The 27,291-nt window shown below is 38.9% G+C and overlaps 1 protein-coding gene across 4 annotated transcripts in view; it reads left to right on the forward strand.

Annotated features, from left to right (window-relative positions):
- Window positions 1–27,291, forward strand: part of PPIG (peptidylprolyl isomerase G) — a 44,296-nt gene that overhangs the window by 11,963 nt on the left and 5,042 nt on the right. For 2 of the 4 annotated variants that reach the window (XM_056110288.1, XM_056110289.1), the window contains exons 2-10: window positions 2,252–2,362; window positions 2,457–2,531; window positions 2,929–3,036; window positions 4,493–4,537; window positions 8,650–8,737; window positions 16,021–16,050; window positions 16,143–16,282; window positions 22,914–23,127; window positions 26,379–26,546. In XM_056110288.1, the coding sequence (XP_055966263.1) occupies window positions 2,302–2,362; window positions 2,457–2,531; window positions 2,929–3,036; window positions 4,493–4,537; window positions 8,650–8,737; window positions 16,021–16,050; window positions 16,143–16,282; window positions 22,914–23,127; window positions 26,379–26,546 (929 nt within the window). In that variant the 5' untranslated portion in view covers window positions 2,252–2,301. The remainder of the gene's footprint in view (window positions 1–2,251; window positions 2,363–2,456; window positions 2,532–2,928; window positions 3,037–4,492; window positions 4,538–8,649; window positions 8,738–16,020; window positions 16,051–16,142; window positions 16,283–22,913; window positions 23,128–26,378; window positions 26,547–27,291) is intronic. The other 2 variants (XM_056110290.1, XM_056110291.1) reach the window with 1 other exon arrangement.

Genomic DNA, 27,291 nt, shown 5'->3' on the forward strand with positions numbered 1-27,291 from the left:
TCCAAATTTATTTTTACAACTGCCTGTGAATAAAATTTTGCTTTTTTCTCTTGCAGGGGAGGGGGGGCACAGCGGGCAGTGCTTAAGGGTTATTCCTAGCTCAGGAATTACTCCTGCTGGTGTTCAGGGGATCCTTTGAGGTCATACATGGGTCGACCCTGTGTAAGGCAAATGCCCTATCCACTGTACTGTCACTCTGGCCGTCTGAATAAAATTTTTCTACTAATAATAATTGATAATGGGGAGCTGGAAAGATAGTATAGCGGGTAGGCTCTTACCTTGCATGCAGCCAACCCAGGTTCAATACTTGGCATCCCATATGGTCCCCTGAGCGTCACCAAGAGTGGCCTAAAAACAAACACAAAATTGATAAGGGAAGGAACCCTTCCGTAAATCATAGAGATCTTTCAGAGCTCGATATACCTAGTTATACGTATACTGTTTGAAATTTAGATTTTCACAAATATCTAAATTTCAGAAAAACATTTACATTTTAGTCTCTTATGAGCAGATGTAACTTTCACATTTGTTATTTGCTTGCTGTTTTAGAAATTTTTGTTGTTGTGTCTTCTTTTTTTGGTTTTAAGAACCACAGCGGGTAGGGCGTTTGCCATGCATGTGGCCTATCCGGGTTCGATTCCCAGCATCCCATATGGTCCCCTGAGCACCGCCAGGGGTAATTCCTGAGCGCAGAGCCAGGAGTAACCCCTGTGCATTGCCGGGTGTGACCCAAAAAGCAAAAAAAAAAGAACCACACCTGGCAGTGCTCCTACACACGCAGTACTGAAAACTAAACTCAGGGCATTATACGTGCAAATCATATGCTTACCATCTGAGCCATATTCCCAACTGTTCAGCCTGCTTTCTCACTTTTATCATTTCCGAGAGTATCTCACCCGCACAGCAAAGCCTGGCAAGCTACCCGTGAGACGTTACTGGCGCCCACTTGAGCAAATCGATGAACAACTGGAGGACAGTGACAGTGACCGTTATAATTTAAACTTTAATTTTAAACATTAAGAATGTTTAAACTTTCAAAAAAATTAAACACCTTCTGAGCACTGCACTGTAGCGCTGTCCTCCCGTTGGTCATCAGTTTGCTTGAGCTGGCACCAGTAACGTCTTCATTGTGAGACTTATTACTGTTTTTGGTATATCAAATATGCCACAGGGAGCTTGCCAGGCTCTCCAAGAGGGACGGAGAAATCAGACCCAGGACTGCCACGTGCAAGGCAAATGCCTTACCCTGCTGTGCTATCACTCCAGCCCTTATTAAAAGAATGTTAAATATTAGCTATCTTTTATGTAAACAAAACTGTTAACAGTATCTCAGTACTAGTAATATATGGTGCTACACTAACATAACAAGTATGGCTATGGCTCATGATCAAAAAGTAGCCTCAAGGGCTTGGGAAGCCACTCTAAGGACTGGAGCTCATGCTTTGCTTGAAGGAGACAATTTTTGAGCCCTGGAGAAACCTTGTATGTAAATAATGTTATGTTTTTACTCCATATGTAATTCTACAATGTTACTGTTGTTAAAGATCCCACTTTTTTATTGATGGTTTGTTTTGTGCATTTAGGAATTTGAATCTTTTTAAAACACTAATCAAAATTTCTATTTTCTAGAAAGGGGAGGATTGGATCTGTTTGCCCTTGTTTTATTTTTTTTTTCCCCCTCTATTTGAAGGTAATTTGCCTGTTCACTAATCACATAAACTTAATATCGTATTGTATGCTAGAGTAATCTAGATTTGATTGGCAAATTACTAGACTTTTTATTCTCTCTCTCTCTCTCTTTCTCTCTCTCTCAGACTTGTGGCTACTAGGGTCTATTACCATTTTTGCACAAGGGCTGCCATAAGTGATACTCATGTGCCAGGGATTGAAACCCAGGCTTCCCACTTGCAAGCCATGCGCTCAGTCTTTTTTTTTTTATGCACTCAGTCTTTTGAACTGTCTCCTCAGCCCTAAGCCCTTCTATTGACTTCTATTTTACCCACAAAATATAAGCTGTTATCTAAAAGAAAATACTGGACTAGAGGAACAGTGATAGTACATATGCCTCATATAATATTTATGATGACCTCGATTACACCTGTGGCAATGCAAAAATTAAATAAAACCCCTGTGTGATTTATGTCATTGAGAGACTACATATACATACATACATGTGTATATGTATATATAATGAAGCTAAATTTCTAGCGTATATTTTACAGAGATTTATAAAACATCTTTGCCTTTTTAGTCTGGTTGCCTGAAACTGTATTTTACTCATAGACTGGAAATTTTGGAGTCATGGGAATAAAAGTGCAGCGTCCTCGCTGTTTTTTTGACATCGCCATTAATAATCAACCTGGTAAGAAAATCACTGTTCCTATTTAACATTTATAAACCAATATTTAATATTTTAAATAAGTAAATATGTTTAAACCAACTCCTGTCTTTTTCAGCTGGAAGAGTTGTCTTTGAGCTATTTTCTGATGTGTGTCCAAAAACATGCGAGAACTTTCGTTGTCTCTGTACAGGTTAGTTGACATTTTCAGCTGCCCATTTGATTATAGATTGCTTTTACTTTTGATTTAACATATTTTAGATTTCTCCATGCATGTTAACATGCAGATTATGAGTCATTAACTACAGGATGAAATGGTTTTTAGAAATATTAGTTGTAATGGGATTTTATCTGAAATTGACTTGTATACTCTCCAGGAAAGCATGGGTTATTTTTAAAAATGAATTAAAAACTATGACAGTGAAAATTCTGTAGTTTAAAGTGTGTGTGTGTGTGTGTGTGTGTGTGTGTGTGTGTGTATTTCAAGAGAGGTATGTCTTATAAGGACAGTAGTCTCCATTAATTTTGCTTTATACTACTTCCTTCATTTTATTCTTGCTAAATGGCCCACAAATTTTCCTTCTGTATAGGTGAAAAGGGAACAGGAAAATCAACTCAAAAACCATTACATTATAAGAGTTGCCTCTTTCACAGAGTTGTTAAGGATTTTATGGTCCAAGGTGGTGACTTCAGTGAAGGTAAGACTGAGAAAATTATGTTTTTAATGTTCTTTTTGAATAACATTAGGCAAATCTTTTTGATCAAATTATACAACAGCATAGTAATTTCTTAGTAGCCTTTTAATATATGTACTTGATTTGGTCATACCTGGTAATTATGTAATGTTTACCTATGATTATTGTAAAAGCAGACTATTTTATTTATTTTTTTTTTTGCTTTGATTAGATTCATTGTTTCAATAAAAGATTCACCACTATTTATTTAGAGTTTACCGCCCCCCCCCCCCCCAAATCAGACATGCTGACAAAGCATTGTGAAGTGATTTGCTTTCTACAGCTGGGTTCAAGAATTATATGTTGGTTTTGGATTTCTGCTATTTTACTTATTGACCCTGGAAGTATTTCTACTGAAAGTCAGATAGTTAAGAAATTGGTTTCTGTGCTCTGGAGTCGTGGCCGTGCTGGAGAGCCGCTAGTGGGGGGCAACTGGTGGCCTCGGTAGGGCGTGAAGGGCAGACCGAAACGCCCCCCTTCCCATGAGGTTTTAGTCGCCCCCACACCCCCCGGCTCATACTTGCTGTCCACAAGGCTCCCATGCGGCCGCCATCTTTCTTTCCAGAGAGGAGAGGGCGAATGGGGCAACACCCTTTCCCCTCCGGACAGACCTGATGGCCTGGATTAACGCATAGTCCTTTCACTTTTCTGCTCCAAGCTGCTGGTTTCTGCATTAAGTCCTTGTGCTTCTGGGGCTGTGGCCGTGCTGGGGAGCCGCTCATGGGGGGGCAACTGGTGACCTTCGTAGGACGTGAAGGACGGACCGGAAGGCCCCCCTTCCCATGAGGTTTTAGTCGCCCCCAGTCCCCCGGCTCATACCTGCTGTCCACAAGGCTCCCATGCGGCCGCCATCTTTCTTTCCAGAGAGGAGAAGGCGACTGGGGCTACACCCTTTCCCCTCCGGACAGACCTGATGGCCTGGATTAACGCATAGTCCGTTCACTTTTCTGCTCCAAGCTGCCGGGGTCTAAAAGCAGACTATTTTTAAAGACATTTTAAAAAATGGTAATTTCTGATGAAAGACCTTCTTAGCCACGCTTTAATAGCTTCTGAAACTTTCTTACCAGTATCTCAGAGGAGAGAATTAGTGATTTGGGATCATGTCAGTATTGTCTTTAATATTTTTTATGATTTGCTGTAAATCTTTGGCTGCTGTTGATTCAAAGTCATCCACGCACCTACTTTTTTTTTATTGTGCAGATATTTTAAATTTATTTTTTATAAATACCATTTATTAAGAGTGATTTAAAAAGCTTTTTAGACAAACAACAGTTAAAGGGAACCCTCACCCAGCAAATTAAATGCAAAGAAATATTAAAGAGAATTCTACAATAATTTTGCACCTGCTTTTTAGGAATTTTTTATAGGTGGTACCCTCAAGTATATTACTGTCTTAAGAGTACATATTTTTCATTTTTAGGAAATGGAAGAGGAGGGGAATCTATTTATGGAGGATTTTTTGAAGGTAAAATGTTTACATTTAAATTATTTTTAATGTCTTGCTAGTTTGATCTTTGATGAATCAGTAGGGTTATTTATTGAACAGAATACGAGAAGCCAGCTATGCACTGAATATAGAGGTTAATTTTCTTGTGAAGTATCTACATGATAGATCTTTCTCAAGGTAGGGGTTTTCTGTCTTTTGAACATTTGTATATAGCATTATTTGAAAGATTTCAGTGATACTTAGCAATGGTTTTCAGTTGCTAGTCTGCAGAAACTTCTTTGCAGTTCCAAAAATGTTTTTGCAACTAGTGCATATGGATCATGTAGCAAAGTAGAGCAGGATAGCTCTACTCAAGGAGAGGTTATAAGTATTGGTGTATATACGTACATTGTTTTGTCAGTGTGCATAATGTCAACTTACCTGTAGACAACATGTCTTAGTTGGCATTTTATGCACCCTCTATCCCTGAAAACTCTTAAACTCGCTGTACTTATGTATGTTGTTTGCTTAACCCTGTGTTTGGTATATTGGGAATCAAATTATTTTGTGTCACTACACTATAAAATGTAGCACCATTTCCTTTTCCCCACAAAAACAAAAAATCAAAGAGTAGTAACTTTTAAACTTTAAAAGCAAAATCAAGAACTATAGGGCCACCGTGAGTATGGCACTTGCCTTGCACGCGGCTGGCCTATGTTCGATCCCCAGCACCTCATATGGTCCCCCGAGCCTTCCAGGAGTGATCCTTGAACACAGAGCCAGGAGTAAGAATATAGACTGGTGCAACCCAAAAAACCAAAAAGGAATAAATAAGGACTAGAGGGATAGTACAGGGGTGAAGGCATGTGCCGTGCATGCAGCCCATCCTAGTTCAATTCTTAGCACCCCGTGGTCTCACACGTTGTCAGGACCCCTGAGTACAGACCTGAAGTTGTACCTGAGCATCAGCAGGTATGAAACCCCACTCTCTAAGCCCCCAAAAAAGAACACACAATGTTAAGAGAAAAGTAGTGATAATTTTTTTTTTTAATTTCTGCTGCTTAAGTTCTAAAGAAACAGGGACAAAGAAATGTGTGTGTTGATAGTTCAGAATGTTTGACAGAAAACGAACAAAAAAAAGGAAACAAATTTGTTAGACACCAACAGTGAGTACCTAAAGCGTGGTTTAATTGTAGTTCTGCAGTGATTATTGTCACTCCCTAGTATGTAATATGTCCCAAAATTCTATTAATTGATGTTTTATTTATTTATTTATTTTTTGCTTTTTGGGTCACCCCTGGCAGTGCTCAGGGGACCATATGGGATGCAGGGAATCGAACCCGAGTTGGGCGCGTGCAAGGCAAATGCCTTACCCGCTCGCTGTGCTATCTCTCCAGCCCCTAATTGATGTTTTAAATCCTTCCAAATTTGATTATTACTTGTGTTCAAAGCATAGTGATCTCACAGATATATAGGTCACTCCATTTTGGAGAAAGATTGCACAGAAGATAGAGAAGTCTAACAGACATGACAACTAGCAGTAAGTTTGTGCTTCAGGTGTCTTATTTAGTTGCTTTTTGGATATCTAAAACCAACAAAATGTTTACTGTTGGTGGCCTTTATCTTAAATGTTACCCAGGAAATTTTGATCCTCAGGCTGCTACAAATTGTAGGCTAGATCACTTGGGACTGCACCATGAAGAAAATTATTGACTGGGCCACTGTGATAAAGAAGAATAAGATGTAGAGGCACTAGATGAAGATATTTTGTTCCACTTGACAGGCCAACTGATGTAAATAATCATGCTTTTCTACTTTTCTTCATGAGGATAAAGATCTCGGAAGAATTTTTTGCTACCCTAACTTACCTGAATGAGCCATTAGCATTGATTTTTTAGTGTTCTTGATGAGTATTTGAAATGTATATGTCTGATGCTGCAATCAGGACTGAACATTGTCCAGGTGTGATTGTGAAAGCAAAAGTATATGATCATCCAGAAATTGTATCTATTCTCTGTGTGATCCACTGGGAGCACCTAGCTGCGAAGAAACTTTCAAATAAACTAATTATTGTCATGAATTTTGTGGTGAAGATCAAAAAATTAAATTTGTAATCAAACTATAAAATTTCAAACTATTCATAATACTGTGTAAGAGTGTGAACTCCAGATAACATGTTAGAAAAAGGGAGGCATTTGTTAGGATAGTTCCTTCATACCATGTCAAACTGAGGGCAGTAAAGCAGTTTCTTCGAGAGTGAAAATCTCCTTGAAAAGACTTTGTTCTATGAGGAATGAATGATGGTTAATTTTGCATATATGCTTTTTTTAGCTTTGTCAAGAGATCTTTAAGGGAGTCGCACAAATATTTTTATGCCAAGAAATAGATAAATATGTTCAAGTCTCTTGGGGATAGTTGCATTCAAGTGGAAGATAATAGATGTTTACATTTTTGCAAGAATTTTTTATTATCAGCTGGAAGGTTGTGTTCATTACAATAAATATTACTTAAGGATATCAGAACAAATCTTTAATTATTACCCAGAAAATGAGTATCCTCATTTTATAGTATTAGATTTTTAAAACTAATATATTGGGGCCAGGGATATCGTTCAGTTGCCAGGGTTCATGCTTTGTGTGCACTTTGACCTGAGTCTAGCACTACACCATACCCGTGTATGCAGCCCCCTACATACCCTCCCACACCCACACTGCTGAGTGTGGCCCTGGTGGTTGAGTATACCTGAGTGGCTCCTGGGTCCCCTGAGAATTTCTTAGGAAACCCAAGAAATATTAAATATTAAAGATAATGTTTTCTTTTTGTCTTAGTCCGTGAATACCTGGTCTACAGGTATCACGAGATAAATCTTTAATACACTCTCAGCAGTTGTAGTGCTAGAATAAAAATGTACATTGCTTTATATGGGAATTTGAGGTATGTTTTATAACTTCATATTTTCAGTGGGTCCTTTTTTTCTTCAGGATTGTTTTGGGAGAGTAGGATGGCAGGGATTAAATTTAGGGCCTCGTCCATGTAGGGGAAGAGCTGTACCACTGAGCAACTACCATCCTGACTTTTCTATGATTATTAAATTTTTTCCCCTATGTATGCTAAATGTTTGGTTTTTTTCCTAAGATTTTCTCTCCAGTTGAAGAGATAATATAGGATGTTAAGATGCTTGCCTTACCTGTGGTCAGAGAACCACAAGTAGTTCCTGAACACTGCCAGGTGTGGCCCTAGAACACACCCATCTTCTGTAATTTTTCTTTCTATAGTTTTTTTGATTGGCCACTTGAAAGATGTAACATGAAAATAATTCAGTAGTTTTCATACTTTACATCCAAGTTTTGTTACAGTTTTATTTTGATTTCCCCTTGCCTAGTTTTCATCCTAGAAAAAAAAAGGTGAATGGGAGGGGGACAAGTTGCTTTCTTAGTAATAAATGGTACTGTGACAGACACAGGGAAAGTTAATGACTGACTGTCTTTGCTCAGAATAATAGATAATTATACAAAACTAAAAGAACCTATTTGGATTTTTCTGTACTTTTATTTGGGATATTTCAAGCAGTGTTTGGGGATCTTGGACCTCCCTGTAGTGCTAGGAGGTAGGGCTGTGAGAGCTGGTACCAAAACTAGGACCTTGCATGTACTAGACATTGAGTCAGATGTCTAGCTCTGTTTACTTTCTTTTCCTAAAGAAAAGTTCAATTATTTTTGTTTAAAGAAGGAAAATTGCAGGGGCTGGAGAGATAGCACAGCTGTTAGGGCTTTTGCCTTGCACACGGCTGACCCAGGTTCAATTCCCAGCATCCCATATGGTCCCCTGTGCACCACCAGGAGTAACCCCTGTACATCACCGGGTGTGACCCCCCAAAAAAAGCGTTTTTTGTTGTTGTTGTTGTTGTTGTTGTTTTTCAAATACCTAAGGAGAAACAGGGAAGAAAGGGGACTGGTATTAATGCTTCGCATAAGAGAAGCTAAAAAGATAAAGACTACTGGTTAATATTTAATTCTTTTCTCGTAACCTGATTTTTATCTAAATTTTGTCTGGCACTAAACAGAATATGAACACAAGATATGAAGAGGAGTGAAAATGGCATTTTTTCGGGAATTATAGCTAATGTAGCTTAAAACTTTGCTTCTCTATAGATGAGAGTTTTGCTGTTAAACACAACAAAGAATTTCTCTTGTCAATGGCCAACAGAGGGAAGGATACAAATGGCTCACAGTTCTTCATGTAAGTATTTGTGATCTGATAATTTACTGTTTTCTATGTCTGCCATTGATTACTTAAAAAATAGGCAATGGACATAGGAGACAGTATTTGAAGAAGCGAAAACAAAAGATTGCGGATGAGTGGGAAATTGTAAAAAAGGTATTAAACTGCGCTGCTAAGTATTAAGTGATGAACACTTGTTAAGAGGACACAGGGTAGTGTGAGGTTCTAAATTCTGAGTCAGGAGAGAGTGAGCATCAAAATAAATACAGTAGTAGAGTATCAAAAAAGCCAACATTGTAAAAGCAAGCAAGATTGCTCAGTGGACTAAGCTCATATATTTCATGCAAGAGACCCAGGTTCGAATCCCTGGCGCTAAATAGTCCTCCCAGCACAGAGCCAGGAGTAGTTCTTAGCACAATTTTGTGTGACCCAAAAACCACCAAAGGAAGAAAAAAAAAATCTTTAAAATACATTTAGTCCATATAGAAATGAATGACAAGAAGTAAAGCTTTCCTTGCAGCTAATCTAAATGGAATTAAAGTCACCATTTTGCAGTCATCACAGTAATAATTAAATCCGGGAAACGTCATCTGTGGGTAGCAAATAACGTGGGGGCACACCCTGGCAGTACTAAGTCTTCTCCTGGCTCTGTGCTCCAGGGTCATTCTCGGTGGTGCTCAGGATATGTGGTACTGGGGAGTGAGCCAGGACCAATTGCATGCAGAGCAAGTGCCTTCACCCCTGTGTTCTCTATTTTCTGCCTCTGTAGTAAATGTAAGGAACACGTTTCTTTAGGAAACAGGATGTTTACATAGATTATCTCCAAAAATATTTAAGTACAAAGTATAGTGAAATCGTTCGCAGACTATGAATTTATAAATTTACTTATTCACTAAAATTTTTATGAAATCAATGTTAATAGTGCCAATATTTTCAAGTTCTGATTACAAAAGATGTGACCAAGGCTTTTGTCATATATATATACATATACATGTGTATGTGTATATGTATATGTATCTGATGGAGGGGAGGGGAAAACTCTTTGAGACAGTGCCCAAGGGTCCAGGTGACTCCCAGCTATAACTCAGCCAATTGGGTAGGATGGTTCAATCCTAGGACCTAGGGCCTGAGGCTATGTCCCCTGGCTTTGGTGCTTTGGGACCACCAAGGGCCATACCTAGCAATACTTAGGGGGCCTCCATGATTATTAGGTGTTACAGAACCATGTGGTGCCAGATACTAAACTAGAGTCATGTGCCTCTGATCTCTAGGTACAAATTACAGGGAGGAGTTTTTTTTGCCTGTTTTTTTTTTTTTTACCCCTTTTGGGTCATACCCAGCAATGCTCAGAGGTCACTCCTGACTCTGCACTCAGGAATTACTCCTGACAGTGCTTGGGGACTATATGGGATGCTGGGGATTGAACCTGGGTCAGCCACGTGCAAGGCAAACGTCCTACCCGATGTGCTATCGCTCCGGCTCCTAGTTTTATTTTTTGAAGGTTTTGGACTGCACCTGGTGGTACTCAAGGGCTGATATAAAGCCTGCACTGCAGCCTTTTGAGATAATTCCCAGCTTAACAGTGTATGTGTTTTTTTTTGTTTTGGGTTTTGTTTTTTTTTTTACTGAAACACCATGAGGTACAGTTATAGACTTACAAATTTTTGTGCTTGGGTTTCAGTTATACAATGATCAAGTACCCATCCCTCCACTGGTGCCCATCCTCCACCACCGCAAGTCCCAGCACTTCCCCCCCCCCCTTCCCCCATCCCACCCTGCCTCTGTGACAGGGCATTCCCCTTTGTTCTCTATCTCTCCTTTTGGATCCTGTGGTTTGCAAGAGAGGCATTGAATGGCAATCATATTTGGTCTATAGTCTACTTTCAGCATGCTTCTCCCATCCTGAGAGGGTCCTCCCCACACCCTTTATTTGGTGTTCCCTTCTCTATCTGAGCTTCCTTTTCCCCTAGCATGTGTGGCTGGCCTCCAAGTCATGGAGCAAAATTCCTGGTACTAATCTCGGTCACTCCTGGTTGTTAGTCTCCCATTTTGTTACTTTATGTTCCCCAGATGAATGCAATCTTTCTGTGTCTATCCCTCTCTTTCTGACTCATTTTGCTTAGCATGATACTTTCCATGTAGTACCACTTGTATGTAAATTTCATGACTTCATCTTTTCTAACAGCTACATAGTACTCCATTGTGTAAATGTACCAGAGTTTCTTTAACCAGTCATCTGTTCTCAGGCACTCAGTTTTTTTCCAGATTCTGGCTATCATAAAGAGTGCTGCAATAAACAAACAAGTGCAGATGTCACTTCGACTATACTTTTTTGCCTCTCTGGGATGTATTCCCAGGAGAGGTATTGCTGGGTCAAATGGGAGCTCAATTTCTAATTTCTTGAGAATGGTCCATACTGTTTTCCAAAAGGGCTGAACCAGTCGGCATTCCCACCAGCAGTGAAGGAGGGTCCCTTTCTCGCCACATCCACGCCAGCACTGGTTGCTTTTGTTCTTGTGGATGTGGGCCAGTCTCTGTGGTGTGAAATGATATCTCATTGTTGGTTTGATCTGCATCTCCCTGATGATTAATGATGTGGAGCATTTTCTCATGTGCCTTTTAGCCATTCAGATTTCTTCTTTGCGAAATTTTCTGTTCATTTCCTTGCCCCATTTTTTGATGGGGTTGGGTGTTTTCTTATGGAGTTCAACTAGTACCTTGTATATCCTTGATATCAACCCCTTGTCGGATGTGTATTTGGCAAATATCCTTTCCCATTCTGTAGACTGTCTTTGTATTTTGGTCACTGTTTCTTTTGAGGTGCAGAAGCTTCTTAGTTTTAGATAGTCCCATTTGTCTATCTCTGTTTTTACTTGCTTGGCCAGCGGTGTGACATCTTTGAAGACACCATTAGCTTCAATGTCATGGAGGGTTTTGCCAACTTTGTCTTCAGTGTACCTTATGGATTATGGTCTGATGTTGAGGTCTTTAATCTATTTTGATCTTACTTTTGTACATGGTGTTAGGCAGACATCTGAGCCTTTTTTTTTTTTCATGTAGCCGTCCAGTTTTGCCAGCAAAATTTATTAAAGAGGCTTTCCCTGCTCCACTTCACTTTTCTTGCCCCCTTATCGAAGATTAGATGATCATATGCTTGGGAGGAGATGTCAGTATATTCAACGCTGTTCCATTGGTCTACAGTTCTGCCTTTGTTCCAGTACCATGCTGTTTTAAGTATTACTACTTTGTAGTAGAGCTTGAAGTTAGGGAGGTTGATTCCTCCCATTTTCTTTTTCCCAAGAATTGCTTTAGCTATTCGTGGTGGCTTATTGTTCCATATAAATTTCAGGAGTATTTGCTCCAATTCTTTGAAGAATGTCATGGGTATCCTTATAGGGATCGCATTGAATTTGTACAGTGCTTTGGGAAGTATTGCCATTTTGACAATGTTAATTCTCCCTATCCATGAGCAGGGGATATTTTTCCATTTCCTCGTGTCCTCTTTTATTTCCTGAAGTAGCGTTTTATAGTTTTCTTTGTACAGGTCTTTTCCTTCCTTAGTTAAGCTGATTCCTAGGTACTTGATTTTCTGGGGCACGATTGTGAATGGGATTGTTTTCTTCATGTCACTTTCTTCTCTTTCACTATTTGCATATAGGAAAGCCATGGATTTTTGGGTATTTATTTTATAGCCTGCCACTTTGTTTTTTATTATAAGAGCAAATTTGCTTTCCTTTTTCAATAGCTTTAAACTTTCTTGGTCTCCCAAGAACTTATCTTGTTGATGCCATGTAGGCTATTCTAGTGCTTTTCTGATCTGCGTTTTTACTTCTTTAGTAGTAGGAAACCTGACTCACATTTTCTTCCCAAGCACTCCCACTTTGTTGGAATCATAGGATGAAAAATTACCATCTTCTACCACTGAAAAGTGATCTACTGACTAGAATTTACCATTTATATTTGTGTGGTCTGTGAGGCAGAATACATTAGGATCATTTGTTGCTGGCTTTATTTCATTTTGTTTTCCCTCTTACTTTGTTTTTGAATTTTTGTTTATTTTGGTAGGAGGTCGACCATGTTGGCTGCGTGCAAGGCAAACGCCCGATAGCACAGCGGGTAGGGCGTTTGCCTTGCAAGCAGCCAACATGGCCGACCAGAGTTCGATTCCTCCACCCCTCTCTGAGAGCCCGGCAAGCTACCGAGAGTATCTCACCCGCACGGCAGAGCCTGGCAAGCTCCCCGTGACGTATTCGATATGCCAGACACAGTAACAACAAAGTCTCCAATGGAGACGTTACTGGGCCCGCTCGAGCAAATCGACGATCAACGGGAGGGCCTTTATTAAACTATAACCATGCTAGTTGACACAACAACAAATCAGGAAGAGATCTTAATGCAGAGTACCTATAAAAGTCTGTTCCATTAATGGAAGAAATATGCTGTTTCATGATTAATTTCTTTCTCTTTCAATACTCTTAGCATCTCTGTGGCTGTGTGTAATGCTTCAATGAAAGAAAACTTAAAAATGGCTGGAGCAATAGCACAGCGGGTAGGGCGTTTGCCTTGCACGCAGCCAACATGGCCGACCCGAGTTCGATTCCTCCTCCCCTCTCGGAGAGCCCGGCAAGCTACCGAGAGTATTCGATATGCCAGACACAGTAACAACAAAGTCTCCAATGGAGACGTTACTGGGCCCGCTCGAGCAAATCGATGATCAACGGGAGGGCCTTTACTTTACTTTACTTTACTTTACTTTGGTAGGAGGAGGGTTAGGCACACCTCGCTTTATCGGAGTTGCAATGGGCTACCTCCTCCTACCTCCCTGTACTTCAGGAAGCCCTGGCAGTCACATCCATACCCCAAAACTGCCATCCTGTTGGAAAGGCAACTCCAGCTGTACCTTCCTGCCAGAAATACCGAACTCCCTGAATAAACATGATGACAACTTAATACTTTATTGTACACACCCCAAAAAAAGGGACGGGAGAAGAGAGTGGAAAGGAAAGTGGGAATGAGGCTGGTGAGGGTTATGGGGGCACTGGTGGGAGGGAAGCTGGGGATATTGGTGGTGTGAAATGTTCACCGGTGGAGGGATGCGTGTTAAAACGTTGTATGATTGAAACCTAATCATGGACAGCTTTGTAATGGTCTATCTCTGGGTGATTCAGTAAAAAATACATTTTTTAAAAAACATGATTCCACAAGTCATATAAAAGAGAATGCACTTGTACTCTTGAAGAGCCACTCCAGCCTAACTCTTTTTTTTTTTTTTTTTTTTTTGGTTTTTGGGTCACATCCGGCGATGCACAGGGGTTACTCCTAGCTCTGCTCTCCAGAATTACTCCTGGTGGTGCTCAGGGGACCATATGGGATGCTGGGGAATCGAACCTGGGTTAGCAGTGTGCAAGAAAAACAAACGCCCTACCCGCTGTGCTATACTCCAGCCTGACTCTTGACTCTGTTCTGATAAGTTTTTTTAACCCATTCCTGTCCATCCATATAAGTAACTTCTTGAGTATCTGATTTATCTTCTTGTATTTGTTTTTTCAAACATAATCACAAATTTTTCCTTTCTTACATACTATCATATAAATTTTGCTCTTTACAATTAGCATTGCGTTCTGGAAATTATACTCTTGCAGCTAACGGCAATCTTTCTTATACTTTCTTGCAGCTATAGAATACTCTAGTGTGTGTGTGTGTGTGTGTGTGTGTGTGTGTGTGTGTGTGTACATATATAGGCTTTTATTTCACCAATGGCCATTATATAGGTCTTTGAGTTTTTAAATGAAAAATTTGTTGCGTGTTTTGTTGTAGAAAAATTAGAATACAGGAAAAAAATCCACCCCCAGTATCTTTGTGCAATAAAAGTTACATATACACCATAGTCTTCTTTTTCGTGTCAATAATATTTTGATAACTACACATTAGTCCATTGTCTGAATGTTCTGTGCCTGAGGACCAGCCAGTTGCAAATGATAAGTGTGTGTTTGTAAACTCACATAGTTGATTTTAGAAAGTTCTTATGAGCTTAACTGCAATATTAAGGCAGCAATAATAGGCTATTAAAGTCAGGTGAATGTTTTAAGAAGCACATTGATGTGAAAAAATATATGTACTTGTGTGTTAGAATTTTTTCCAGTATTGTGTAGGCTTTAACCAAAATAAATTTTTATTATCTAGGCTTAGTACACATCTTTCTCTTAAATGTAAAGTTTATGTCAGGACTCACAAACTAAAAATCGATGCTATCTTGTAAGCAAATAAGTCTGCTAGGACAAAAATACCTAAAGAATCAATCCCTGTAGTAAAGGGGAGATGGAGATACCGATCCTTCTCTTGACCTTTCATTGCCATGTGCCACATCTTGGTTTCTAGAAAGGTCTAAAATCTAGAAGTATTCAAAAATTTAAATGTTGGCAGCTGATTTTAATATTTATAAACTATATATAATTTCTGGTGAGCTTTTAAGAAATGTTTGAAGCTCATCAAAAGACCTGCACTTTTGCTGTATAAATTGTTAATTTGAAAAAAATCTTATTGTTGGGACTTGAACAATAAGTACGGTGGGTAGGACGCCCACCTTTCATGTTGCCGACCGCTTTCAATCCCCAACACCACACATAGTCCCCTGAACACTGCCAAGAGTGATCCCTGAGCATATGCCAGGAGTAAGCCCTGAACGCCAGTGGGTGTGGACCCTCCAAACAAACACACACAGTAATGCCCTATTGTTAAACTTATTAACTGGTGGGGTAATCCAGTAAGTCTTAATGTCCATGCAGTTTATATATAACCAATGAATATCGAAGAAACACGGGTGGATAGAAATAACACCAAAAATTTCATCTTGAATTTTATCTAAGTTTTCAGTTATGAGTTGGTATTTCACAATCAGAATAGGCTTTTCTCCATTTATTTGCGGGCTGAGGGGGATTATTGTTTGTGCCGCATGAGGCTGTGCTCTCTGCTTACTTTTGCATCTGTGCTGAGGGGTCACTCTTGGCAGTGCTTGAGGGAACATATACAGTGCCAGGGATGAAACTTTGGTCCACTGAGTGCAAGGTAAGTACCGTACTTCCTGTACTGTCCAGCCCCAGAATTCCTTTTTCAAAACACATCATACAAGGAAAACATCTTAAATTCTGTTCTACTTAAAATTCAGATACTGTTATGTTAAGATAACATGATTTGTTTGCAACCTTGTTTCCAATGCAGTTATTTTTTTTTCCTTTTTAGAGATGCTAACTTTGTTTTTCTCTGACTTTGTTTTTATTCTTCTATCTGATGACTTTCGAAAGAACAACGAAACCAACTCCTCATTTAGACGGGTAAAGATTATTTTATTTATTTTATGCCCCATTTAAAATTAATGTGCAATTAATCAAGAAGCTTTTATTTAATAACTTTCTCTTGACTCTAGGCATCATGTTGTTTTTGGACAAGTGATTTCTGGTCAAGAAGTTGTAAGAGAGATTGAAAATCAGAAAACAGATGCAGCTAGCAAGCCATTTGCTGAAGTGCGGATACTCAGTTGTGGAGAGCTAATTCCCAAATCTAAAGGTAAGGGCAAGTATATATTTCTCATAATTTTTATCTAAAAAATAAGCACAGTCATATACTAAATAGTTGGCTTGTAGTCCACACTAATAAAAATATGGATATGAGGTTGTGACTGAGGGGACTTCTTTCAGGAGGTTTGTTTGATTTGGTTTGGGGATCATACTTAGTATGCTCAGAGCTTATTCTGGATCTGTGCTCAGGGATCACTCCTGGTGTTGCTCAGGGCATGGTAGGCAATAAAGGATTGAACTGGTATCCATCCCAAGCAAGACAAGCACCTTACCCCTATACTATATATCTACCCCCAATATTTATGGGATTTTTGTACTTTACCATAGAATTGCTTTTTTTTTCTTTATTAATTGATCCTTCTGTATTCTTGTTATTGTTTTTGAAACTGGAGTTGTCTATTTAGCTCAGCAAATAGATACTCTGATAGGGAAACAGGCATTGGAGGGAAGATATAAAAATAATAGAAACTTTAGGGAAATGAGTTAATTTTTTTCATACATACTTTAGATTCAGAAGCATGTCAAGTATGAGAAACTTATACCAGAAAATTTGAAGTTAACATAACTAAAACTTTTAGAAGATTATTATCTGAAACAATTTTTTTTATCTGAAACAATTTTAAGTAAATATTTAAATCTTTTGTGGGTGTGGTTTAGAAGCCTCACCTGGTAGTGCTCATGGCCGCAAGGCTCTTATTTATTCTGTTCTCACAAAGGAACACCTGGCAGTGTTGGGAGACCATGTGTTGTGCCAGTAATAGAACAGGTGGTGCCATTTAAGACAGAATCCTTTAGCTCCCATACTGTCTCCCTTGAGATATGTAACTGGTAGCATTTAGTAAATACATTGGGTCTGGTAATTTAAAAGTAGTGGGTAAGATTATCTTCAAAATTGTTTAGAAAGCAATAACAAACTCTTTTTTTCTATTTTTATTGTTGTGGGAATGGGGGTTGAGTCACCATCAGGCAGTGCTTAGGGTTTAGTCCTAACTCTGAGCTCCAGGATCATTCCTGGTGGGGTTGAAGGAGCACATAGAGTGCCGGGAATCAACCTGGGTCGGCTGAGTGCAGGGCAAACACCTTACCCACTGTACTATGACTCTGGCCCCTTTCTATTTTTACTAATCTTGAGGTAATAGTGTTGAACCTTAGCTAATAGGTTAAATTATTAGTGTCACCTGTAATTTCTGATGCTCAGGTTAACCCTAAAATATTATTTCCTTCACTTTATTATAGGTAATGATAGTAAAGGGGGTTGTTTAATTCTTCAAGGAACTAGGCCTCCAACCCTGTGGTTGGCTTCAGTCTAGAGATTCTATCACTTTGTGTAGCTAAATCATTGACATTTAAATGTCTTTAATCCTTTCGGAATTTCTCTAAGGAGAACATTCTGTTCTCGGGTTTGATTTTTGTTTTTTGAAACAGTTATATGTTTTTTTTTTTTCCCATACCCAGCAGTGCTCAGGAGTAATTCCCAGCTCTCTGCTCAGGGATCACTCCTGGCAGTGCTCAGAGAACCATATGGGATGCCAGGGATCAAATCTAGGTCTGCCACATACATATACTATCACTGCTGTACTATCATTGCTATACCATCGCTCCAGCCCCTGTATTCAAGTTTTAAGTATACTGATTTGGTCTACAATATTGAGAAATATACGTATTTTTGCTTTGTTAAATTTTTTTTTTTTTTGCTTTTTTTAAAACCCAAGATGGTCCTAGAGAAGGGTTCTTTTTAAAGTTTTCCATAATTGCTTCCCACTTGATTCTCATGAATTTATTTTATTCTCTGTCCCGTTAGATATGTACATTTTGTAAGTGGTTGCTCATGATAGGACTATTTACATAAATTTCTTGGTGTTCATGAGTTTAAGTATCTTTACTTATTTATAATAATAGCTATGTTGTGTGCTTTGTTTTTATGAAGTCAAGAATGTAATATTGAATACTTTTTTCTTTAATAGAAAATAGTCTATATTAATGCTTGCAGATTTTAGACTACATATATGTACTTAAATGTTAAGTAGGTTTAGGTTTTCAGAGTATTGTTAGTATAATAGAAATGTTTTGGTTGAAGGCATTCTTTTGCCCACATCATCTGGGAAATCACTGTCACTGTCCTCCTGTTGTTCATCGATTTGCTCGAGTGGGCACAGTAGCGTCTCCATTTTGAGACATGTTGTTACTGTGTTTGGCATATTGAATACGTTACAGGTAGCTTGCCAGGCTTTGCCGTGCAGGCGAGATACTCTTGGTAGCTTGCCGGCCTCTCTGAGAGGGGCAGAAGAATCGAACCCGGCTCAGCCAGGCTGGCTGCACTCAAGGCAAACACCCTACCGCTGTGCTATCGCTCCAGCCCTCATCTTTTATTCTCTACGTATTTCTTTCTCATTTACTTTGCTGTCTTCAGGAGCAGCAGTCTTGTTCTAATCTATTCTTTTTATTATTTATTTTATTAGTGAAACACCATGAGGTACAGTTGTAGATTTACAATTTTTTGTGCTTGGGTTTTGATTATACAATGATCAAATACCCATCCCTCCACCAAATCTATTCTTTTTAAAAGTTATGGATGTTTCATGGTTTATGTGTTCAGTAAAAATGCTTCTGGGTAGGATTGGAGCCACACACATCTCTGTTCAGGGCTTGCTCCTAGCTCTATAATCAGGTATCACTGAGGCGGGTGGGGGGGCTCAGGGGACCAGATGTGGTTGTGGGGCTCAAACCTGGCTTGGCTCTGTGCAAGGCAAGTACCTTATCCATTATTATTTCTTTGGCCTGACAAAGCTTGCATTTTCAAACCATAAATAGTCATAAAATGATTATTAATAAATAAAATATAGTTAATCAAGATGTTTGGGGGGGCATTTTCTTGATTTTCGTGTACTGAGTGACACAGGTGTGAAGAAAGTGATATAAATGAAACAAAGACCTTGAGAACAAGAAAGTACATTGTAGAGCTGGTAAACAGAGAAAGTTGACATCTGGGGTAGCCTAGGAAGACTATTAACAAGCAATAGAACAGACAAGTAATAGAAACTAACAGAGCAACAAAAAATTGAGGGATATGTATGTTTTGGAAGGTGGAGTGAGGGAGGGTAAACTTTCTATGAAGGGGAAAAAAAGAAACAAGTCAGCAGGTACCTGAAAGGAACACAGAGGGAATGAAGCCAGGAAAGTGTACACATGATCTTTAAACGTAGCGTTAAAGGTTTCTTGCTGGATAGTAGATATGTCTATATTCACTGATGGTATTTTTTTTCATGCAGAACAATAAAACATGTGATACTGTGATTAAAAAAAATAATAAAATAAAAAAAATGATTATTAAATTTGGTTTGAAAATTGTTCTGCTAGTAAAACATCAGTACTTAAATGTTTTCTAAAAGAATGAGGAAGTTAATGGCTATTATTTTTATTAAAATTTATGTCTTTATAATGTATTTCTACCTGAATGAGAAAAATGCAGCTTTTGCCTGTGCCATTGTGGCTGGAAGTTGTGCTGAAATTTCACAGCATCTTATTGTGTGTTCTTCATATTCACATACTAAGCTAACAAGCCAACCCTGTCCTTAAAAGTTTTAGTAGTTGGGAAGGGTTTGGTCCTTGTTTAGTGTCTTCCCAGGAGTTCTGAAAAGGTCAAATTTGTTTTGTACTGCACTTTGTGTGCCTACTCTGTTGTGGATCACACTGTGGAAAGAGAAGAAACTCTTAATGTTTGAGATTATGTAGGTTAATATGCTACCCTATAGTTGTACAGCTATCATTCAGAAATCGGTCAGAGTGAATTTTATCATAAATCTGTGCAATTTTTTTTTTTCATTTTTAATTTTTTGTGGGGGGGCGTCAAGCACAACAATGCTCAGGGTTAAGTTCCTCCTGGCTCAGCATTCAGGAATCACTCCTGGTCTCCGTGGACCATGTAAGATGACCAGGATGGAACCCAAGTCAGCAGGGTGCAAGACAGATGCCCTACCCACTATTGCTCCGACCAATGGTGCTATTATTTCTTAGGCAGAGCTATGTTTTAGTTTATAAGTTTGCCTCCTTATAAAAATTAAAAATTGGGAATTGTCAAAAAGCTTTGAGGTACTGTGGTGTTCATCATCACTGAATTTGAAACCTTGCTTGAAAGACTTCACCCCAATAAAAAGAAATAAATACAGAATCTTTTTCTTTTCTAACATCCTAAAAGAAAACAAAAAAGACTTCTGAAGATATCTGACTGTCTGGCCCACCTGTCTTGGTGAGTCTGGGCAATCTTTTTGGGCCTTTCCTTTATTGTTGCAAAATTAGAAAAATCTAGTGGTTTTTATTTTGGGGAGGGGGTGCATTTTTGTTTGCTATTTGAATTGCCTGAGAAGGCTTGCAGTCCAGCAAAGGAATCGTCTAATAGATGTAGAGCACTAGAGGCTATACAGAGCTGCATCTTATCTAAATAGGCTGTTAAGGATACAATAATGTGTGTTCAGATTAGAGAATGAAATCACTACCTTTTTTTTTTAAGGAGTTGGCATGGTATCGGGGTCATTGCTGGTCTTTGCAGAGTTCAGTGAAGGTCTCTGCCACGATCATGTAGCAAGATGGACCATTGGTATAACAGTATTTAGAAATAACAGATGCCATGCCACAATCATGTAGCAAGATGGGCCATTGGTATAACAGTATTTAGGAATACAAATGCCAGGATATGATAGTAATCAGTTATATGAGAAAAAATTTTGCATTTTATGGTGGGTAACATTACTCACAAAACATTAGTTTTGATTAGAATGGGCCATCTATACAGTAGAGAAGACACAATCCACCAACTCATTTCTGTAATAGGTTCAGTGTTTTTATTCTTGAATTAAGAGACATGACAAAGGCACTTAAATTTAAAAGGGGATACTAGTTAGAGGTGAAAATAACTGGAGAACTATTATTTGGAATAGTTAGAGTATTTATTTCAAACTTTATATAGATGCTCTTGAAATGTCTTTCAGTATTAAGGAGTCATGTGGAATTACAACAGAAATCTATAGATCCTGAAAAACTTAGCAACACTTCAGATATTTTACAAGTGAGATGTTCTTACATTTGCTTTTCAATTTTAATATTAAATCAGAAATCAGTAGCTAATTAGTAGAATTATACCACACCCTCCCTGAATCCAGTGAACAGCTTTGGGAAAAGTTTTGCATAGTGATGAGCAAATCAAATAATCTAAAATACAATCAGAAATGACCCAAGAGGTGTTAACCTTGGTGATTCTTTTGCATTTGCTGTATAATTCTTACATTATGGAACTTTGTGTCAGAGCTCAGGATTCCCATTTTCTCTCCACTGACATTAATCTCACTGACATAGGAAGGAAGAAAGCATACTTGCTGTTACAGGATGATGTGTTGGAGAGATTTAATAGTGGAGATCTCAGTTCTCTACTTTGTTTTTGCTGATGTAGTCATGAGGAAAAGGTGAAACTTTTTTCCCGCTTGATATTTGCTTGAGTGGGGTGGGTGTCACTGCTTGTGACATTGCAAATCATCCTTTTCCTTGACCTTTGGGGGGAATAGGCTTTTTTCTTGGGGCTTTAAAAAGGTCTGCCTAGCAGAAACTTGAGTTGCAAGTTTCTTCAGCATAAAGTCCAACTCCTAAAGCCATGTTCCTTAATCATTAGAGGAATGCCAAGTATTGAAGCATCAGTTCATACCAATGGAATTGTGACCCAGCAAGCTACCGAGAGTATCTTGCCCACACGGCAAAGCCTGGCAAGCTACCCATGATGTATTCAATATGCCAAACACAGTAACAAGTCTCACACTGTTACTGGGCTTGCTCGAGTAAATCAATGAACAACAGGAGGACAGTGACAATGACAGCTTCATATATTCTGTTATTTCTTTCCTTTAGTTCTACATCGTCTTCATACTGGAGAAAAAGTCAAAGACTAAAAGATTAGAATCTGGAACTCTTAAATATTATTACTTTTAAAAGTAACTTTTAGGGGCTGGAGCAGTAGCACAATGGGTAGGGCATTTGCCCTGCACACAGCCGACCCGGGTTTGATTCCTAGCATCCCATTTGATTCTCAAGCACCGCCAGAAGTAATTCCTGATTGCATTAGCCAGGAGTAACCCCTATCCATCGCTGGTGTGATCCAAAAAACAAAACGATATCTTTAGGGGTCAGAGAGATAGTATAGCAGGTAGGACGCTTTCCTTCCACATGGCTGACCTGAGTTTGATCCCCAGCATCCGTTATGGTCCCTCAAGCTCTGCAAGGAGTAGATTACTGAGTGCAAAGTACAGGGTACAGAGTAACCCCTGAGCACTGCTTGTGTGGCTCAAACTACCAACCAACCCCCCCCCCCCCCCATGTGGTTTTGAACTGTTATCCAGATGAGTTTTTTTTTTTAATTAATTCTTGTTACCATGTTAAACTTAGCGATTACTTCCCTAAATTTTCTTTATTTATAAATATACCTCTGATCCACGAGCCTAGGGATTTGTATCCCTCAGTTCAAATAGCTGAATGAATTATTTTTAGACTAAATGAGCATCTGCAGAAAAATCTAAATTTCCACTTTTAAAGTTTATGTGAAAGTATTGATCAAGACCAATTTGTATCTTTTATTAAAGCAAAGAAAGAAGAAAAAAAAAGGCATAAGTCATCATCGTCATCCTCATCATCGTCCAGTGACTCAGATAGTTCAAGTGATTCTCAGTCTTCTTCAGATTCTTCTGATTCTGAAAGTGCTTCTGAAGAGAAATCAAAGAAGAGGAAAAAGAAGCACAGGAAAAATTCCCGAAAACACAAGAAAGAAAAGAAGAAGCGAAAGAAAAGCAAGAAAAGGTGTTCATTTTCCTTAAGCATAGAAGCTTTGTATTTTTTTTTTCATTTTATTAGAGTTCTCTCTGGAGACCATATCTTATGTATTCTTTTTCCATTTACTTTTTTCTTTTTATTTCATTTTATAAAGTAGTTCACGAAATTTGATTACACTTAATATCCGAACACCAGTCTCACCACCATTACACCTTCCTACCATCATATTTTGGATGTTTCCTCCCGAACCCCAAACCCTGCCCCAAAGCAAAGCTAAAAAAATTTTATTTTGTATTATTAGTTATGAATAAACCACTGAAACAGCTCTCAAAAAACTTCCCTTAGCAGAGAGTGTGTGAAGACTATTGTATTTTACCCAGGGGCCATTAGACCCTTCTATAAAAGATTACTATTAGGTAGTTAAAGGTTGAACCTTGTGTGCTTGTGTGTGTGTGTGTGTGTGTGTGTGTGTATGTAAAAATATATTTCCCTCTAAGTTTGATTGCCTTCTACTTTAATTTTCCTTTTTTTTAAATTTTATTTATTTTTTGTCTTTCACAGAGTATTATTTTAGATTTTTGTGCCTTTGTCCTATTGGGATACATATTTTAGCTGATTTTTTCCCCTTTTAATAATTTTATTTATTGAATCACCATGAGAGCAGTTACAAAGATTTCAGGTTTAAGTCTCGGTCAAACAATGGAACACTTGTACCTTCACCAGTGCCCATTTTCCAACACCAAGAACCCCAGTATATACCTCCATCTCACATCCTCCCCCTACCTGTGGGGCAAATGATTTTCACATTACTCTTTCTACTTTAATTACATTCAATATTTCGACACCAGCCCCACCATTATTATTTGGGATTTTACCCCAACACTCAGATCTGCCGAAAAAGCAACAGTTGATAATTTGTTTTCTATTGCTGGTTATGAATAACATACGATATCACGCGGCTGCAGTAGTGGCTGCACAATTTTGGAATTCCGAAATTTTAACAGTTGAATCTGAAGGGATTTCTGCCAAAACCTGGATTCCAAGATTTGTTCCTGAGTCTCTTGGATCATGGACGTTTAGCAGCTTGATCAGGAGCCCGAGAGGCTGTTTGTGGGTGGCAACTCGGGGGTTTCAGTTGGTGCAGGGAGGAAAGGGCTGGCTCCACCCCCATCCAGTGAGACCCAAAATGTCTCGTCACTGCGGGCCCAGACCTGACTGTCCAATGGCCTCTGAAGGAGGACGGCCACCGAGCCGCCAAGGGGGAGCAGGCAGAGGGACAACACCCTTTCCCCCTGGGGTGATCCGGTGACTGTAACCTACTGCAGGGTCTGGACACATTTCTGCCAAAAGCCTCTGAGTTTGGAGATTTGTTTCTGAATCTCTGGGATCAAGGCCGTTAAGCAGCTTGATCAGGAGCCAGAGAGGCCATGCCTCCAATTACATAGCTGATCCGGAGGTGGTTTGTGGGTGTGTCTCCCACATACCTAACTTTTGGCCGTTTACTTTCTTGGTAAACTTTGCCCCAAGTTTTTGGGGTCTGGCCAAAGGCACAGCAGCAATTTGGGGGTATCTGGAAGTCTGAAGGCGTCATCAGGCTGCTGATGCACTCGCCTCACAGGTACAGATTGACCTGCTAGTAGCACCATACCCCCTGCCTTCTACTTTAAACCCCATCTAATGTGGTGTGCTACCCTTGGAGTATAGTGGTGTGAGGTATAGATCACCAGGAATAGGTTTACTCATGTGTGAGACTCGGCCCAAGCATGTGGAGATTGGCCTTGAACATGGTTAGGGTTGAGTTCTGGAGGTTTTCAGCTGCCTTGGGTCCCTTGAGGTGGGAAGGTGCCTCACCCACCCCTCTCAGGCTGCCCCTAATGATGTAGTATGGTATGTATTGTTTTATGCTCTCTTCCGAGAGAGAAAGACAGTCTCTGGATCATGGCCATTGATGAGACTAATGGTCAGCCTGAGGTGGTTTATGGGCATGACTGCTGAGTTGTCAGAAACGTGGGGGAACATGAGGAGGAGGTCACCCATTCCCGGTTTCGTTGAACCCGGAGTTTTCTCTCATGGGTCCTGCATACCTGGATTTTCTGCAGATTCACTCATAGGTGAGCCTTAGCCCGAGCATGTGGAGAGTGGCTCTGAGCATGGTGGCGCTTGAGTACTGAAGGATTTCAGCTGCCAGGGCTGAGTCACTCAAGGAGGGGAGGGGTCTCACCTGCCCCCTCTGGGATATCCCGAATGAAACAGCCTGATGCATGGTCCATCGGCATGTCATTTTGTCAGAAGCTTTGTATTCTATTTAACAAACACATCTATTGATAATTTGAGAAAATTAAAATATTAAGAAACACTTCATTGTATGAAGTATAACACCTTTTTTTATGTTCTATACTTTATAGATTAAATTTCAGTATTTCTGTTTTTTCAGAACCATTTCATTTATTTTTTCTGTATTCAAATGATGTGTTTGGTTTTATAGGAAACCAGCAGTGATTTTACTTATCTTCTATAGTCGTGTCTTTTTTGTTCTTTACTTCCTTTACTGCCATAATAATATATGAGCAGATGAGTCAGCACATTTGCTTTCTTTTTAATTTTTTTTTAGATCTATGCTAAAACCTCTGTATCCACTTATTGCCTCTAAAAAAATTTCTTGGTCTGTATTTAAAGTATTTAAAAATTTCTGGTTTATTGCCACAATTTTATATTTTGAATCCCTAACTCCTATTTCTCTTTTACATTCCTTCTCTCCTTCCTTCAACACTTGTTCATACTAAGAAGTTACTCCTGACTCATTCTGTTCTCCCCAGCAGTGCTAGAAATGAACCTGAGGTTCTAATGTGCAAAGCATGCACTCCAGCTCCATAAAATAAAATTTCTCTCTGGCCATATTTCATTTTATATTTTAACTTATTTTGGTGTCAGGTATTGAATCTAGGACCTCATATATGCAAGACGTGTGCTCTGCTACTGAATTACATCCTCAGCCTCTGAATACATTTTGTTGGAAAATGTTTTTTGATACTGTGATCACAGAAAATATTTAGGTTTGGTGTTGGGTTGGTCATTTTATCAAAGGAAGGAGTATTCCGTTAACCATCTTTAGGGGGAACAGGATGCTGGACATCTTGTGACCTTTTTTTTTAATTGAATCACCGTGAGATAGAGTTATAAAGCTTTCATAACTTGTGACATTTCTTATAAAGGAAAGAAATGTCAACTAGTGGAAATTTGTGGTAGATGCTAATAACCAAATGATTTTTTTAAATTAGTGCATCTAGTGAAAGTGAGGCTGAAAATACTGAAGCACAGCCACAGTCTACTGTTCGTCCAGAAGAGATTCCCCCTATACCTGAAAATAGATTCCTAATGAGAAAAAGTCCTCCTAAAGCTGATGAAAAAGAAAGGAAAACCCGAGAAAGAGAGCGAGAAAGAGAGTGGTAAGTGAATGTCTATCATGTAGACTCCCAAAACTCTTTACCATAGGACTTTCTTTAAAGCAAAAGATTTTGGGCTAGAGTGATAATAGAGCTGGTTAGGACACTTGTCTTACATGCAACTGACAATAGTGTTCTATCTCCGACACCTTATATGGTTCCTGAGCCTACTAAGAGTGATCCCTGAGTGCAGAGCCAGGCAGGGGTATGCCTTGAGCACAGCCTAGTGTAATGCAGTGTAAAACAAAAAAAGTTTTTAATTTATTTTAGACAAAATTGCCTTAAAAATGAGTATTGAACAGAACTACCATCTAAAAAAGAGACTGTCAACTTACTGAATTATTTGTGTATGTTCAATCACCATGTGTATTGTTAGTCTCCTAACTGAATATTGAACCATAGTATTGGGGATAAATAGTTTCTCTTTTTTGTACAAACATTTTGCTAATAGCATCAGTTTGTCTCTACTAACTGACATCATATTACTGTATATTTTTACCAGTGAAAAAGATTTATTATCGCCAACTATAGGATGTAAAAGGTGTTTTTAATAATATTTTGTCTTAAAATTTATTTCATGTACTGCATATAATCCATGTTGGGCACTTCTATGTTAATATTTTCCTTAGCATTGTCAAATTAATTTCATCTAGTTATGATTGTGTAAGTGTATTTTAATAGTACTCGTTCCCTCTTAAACTTTTTATATTGTTTGCTGACTGGAGGTATTTGTATGCATATATTATTT

Source organism: Sorex fumeus, unplaced genomic scaffold (assembly GCF_029834395.1).
Source record: "Sorex fumeus unplaced genomic scaffold, SorFum_2.1 ptg000009l, whole genome shotgun sequence".
Lineage (NCBI taxonomy): Eukaryota > Metazoa > Chordata > Mammalia > Eulipotyphla > Soricidae > Sorex > Sorex fumeus.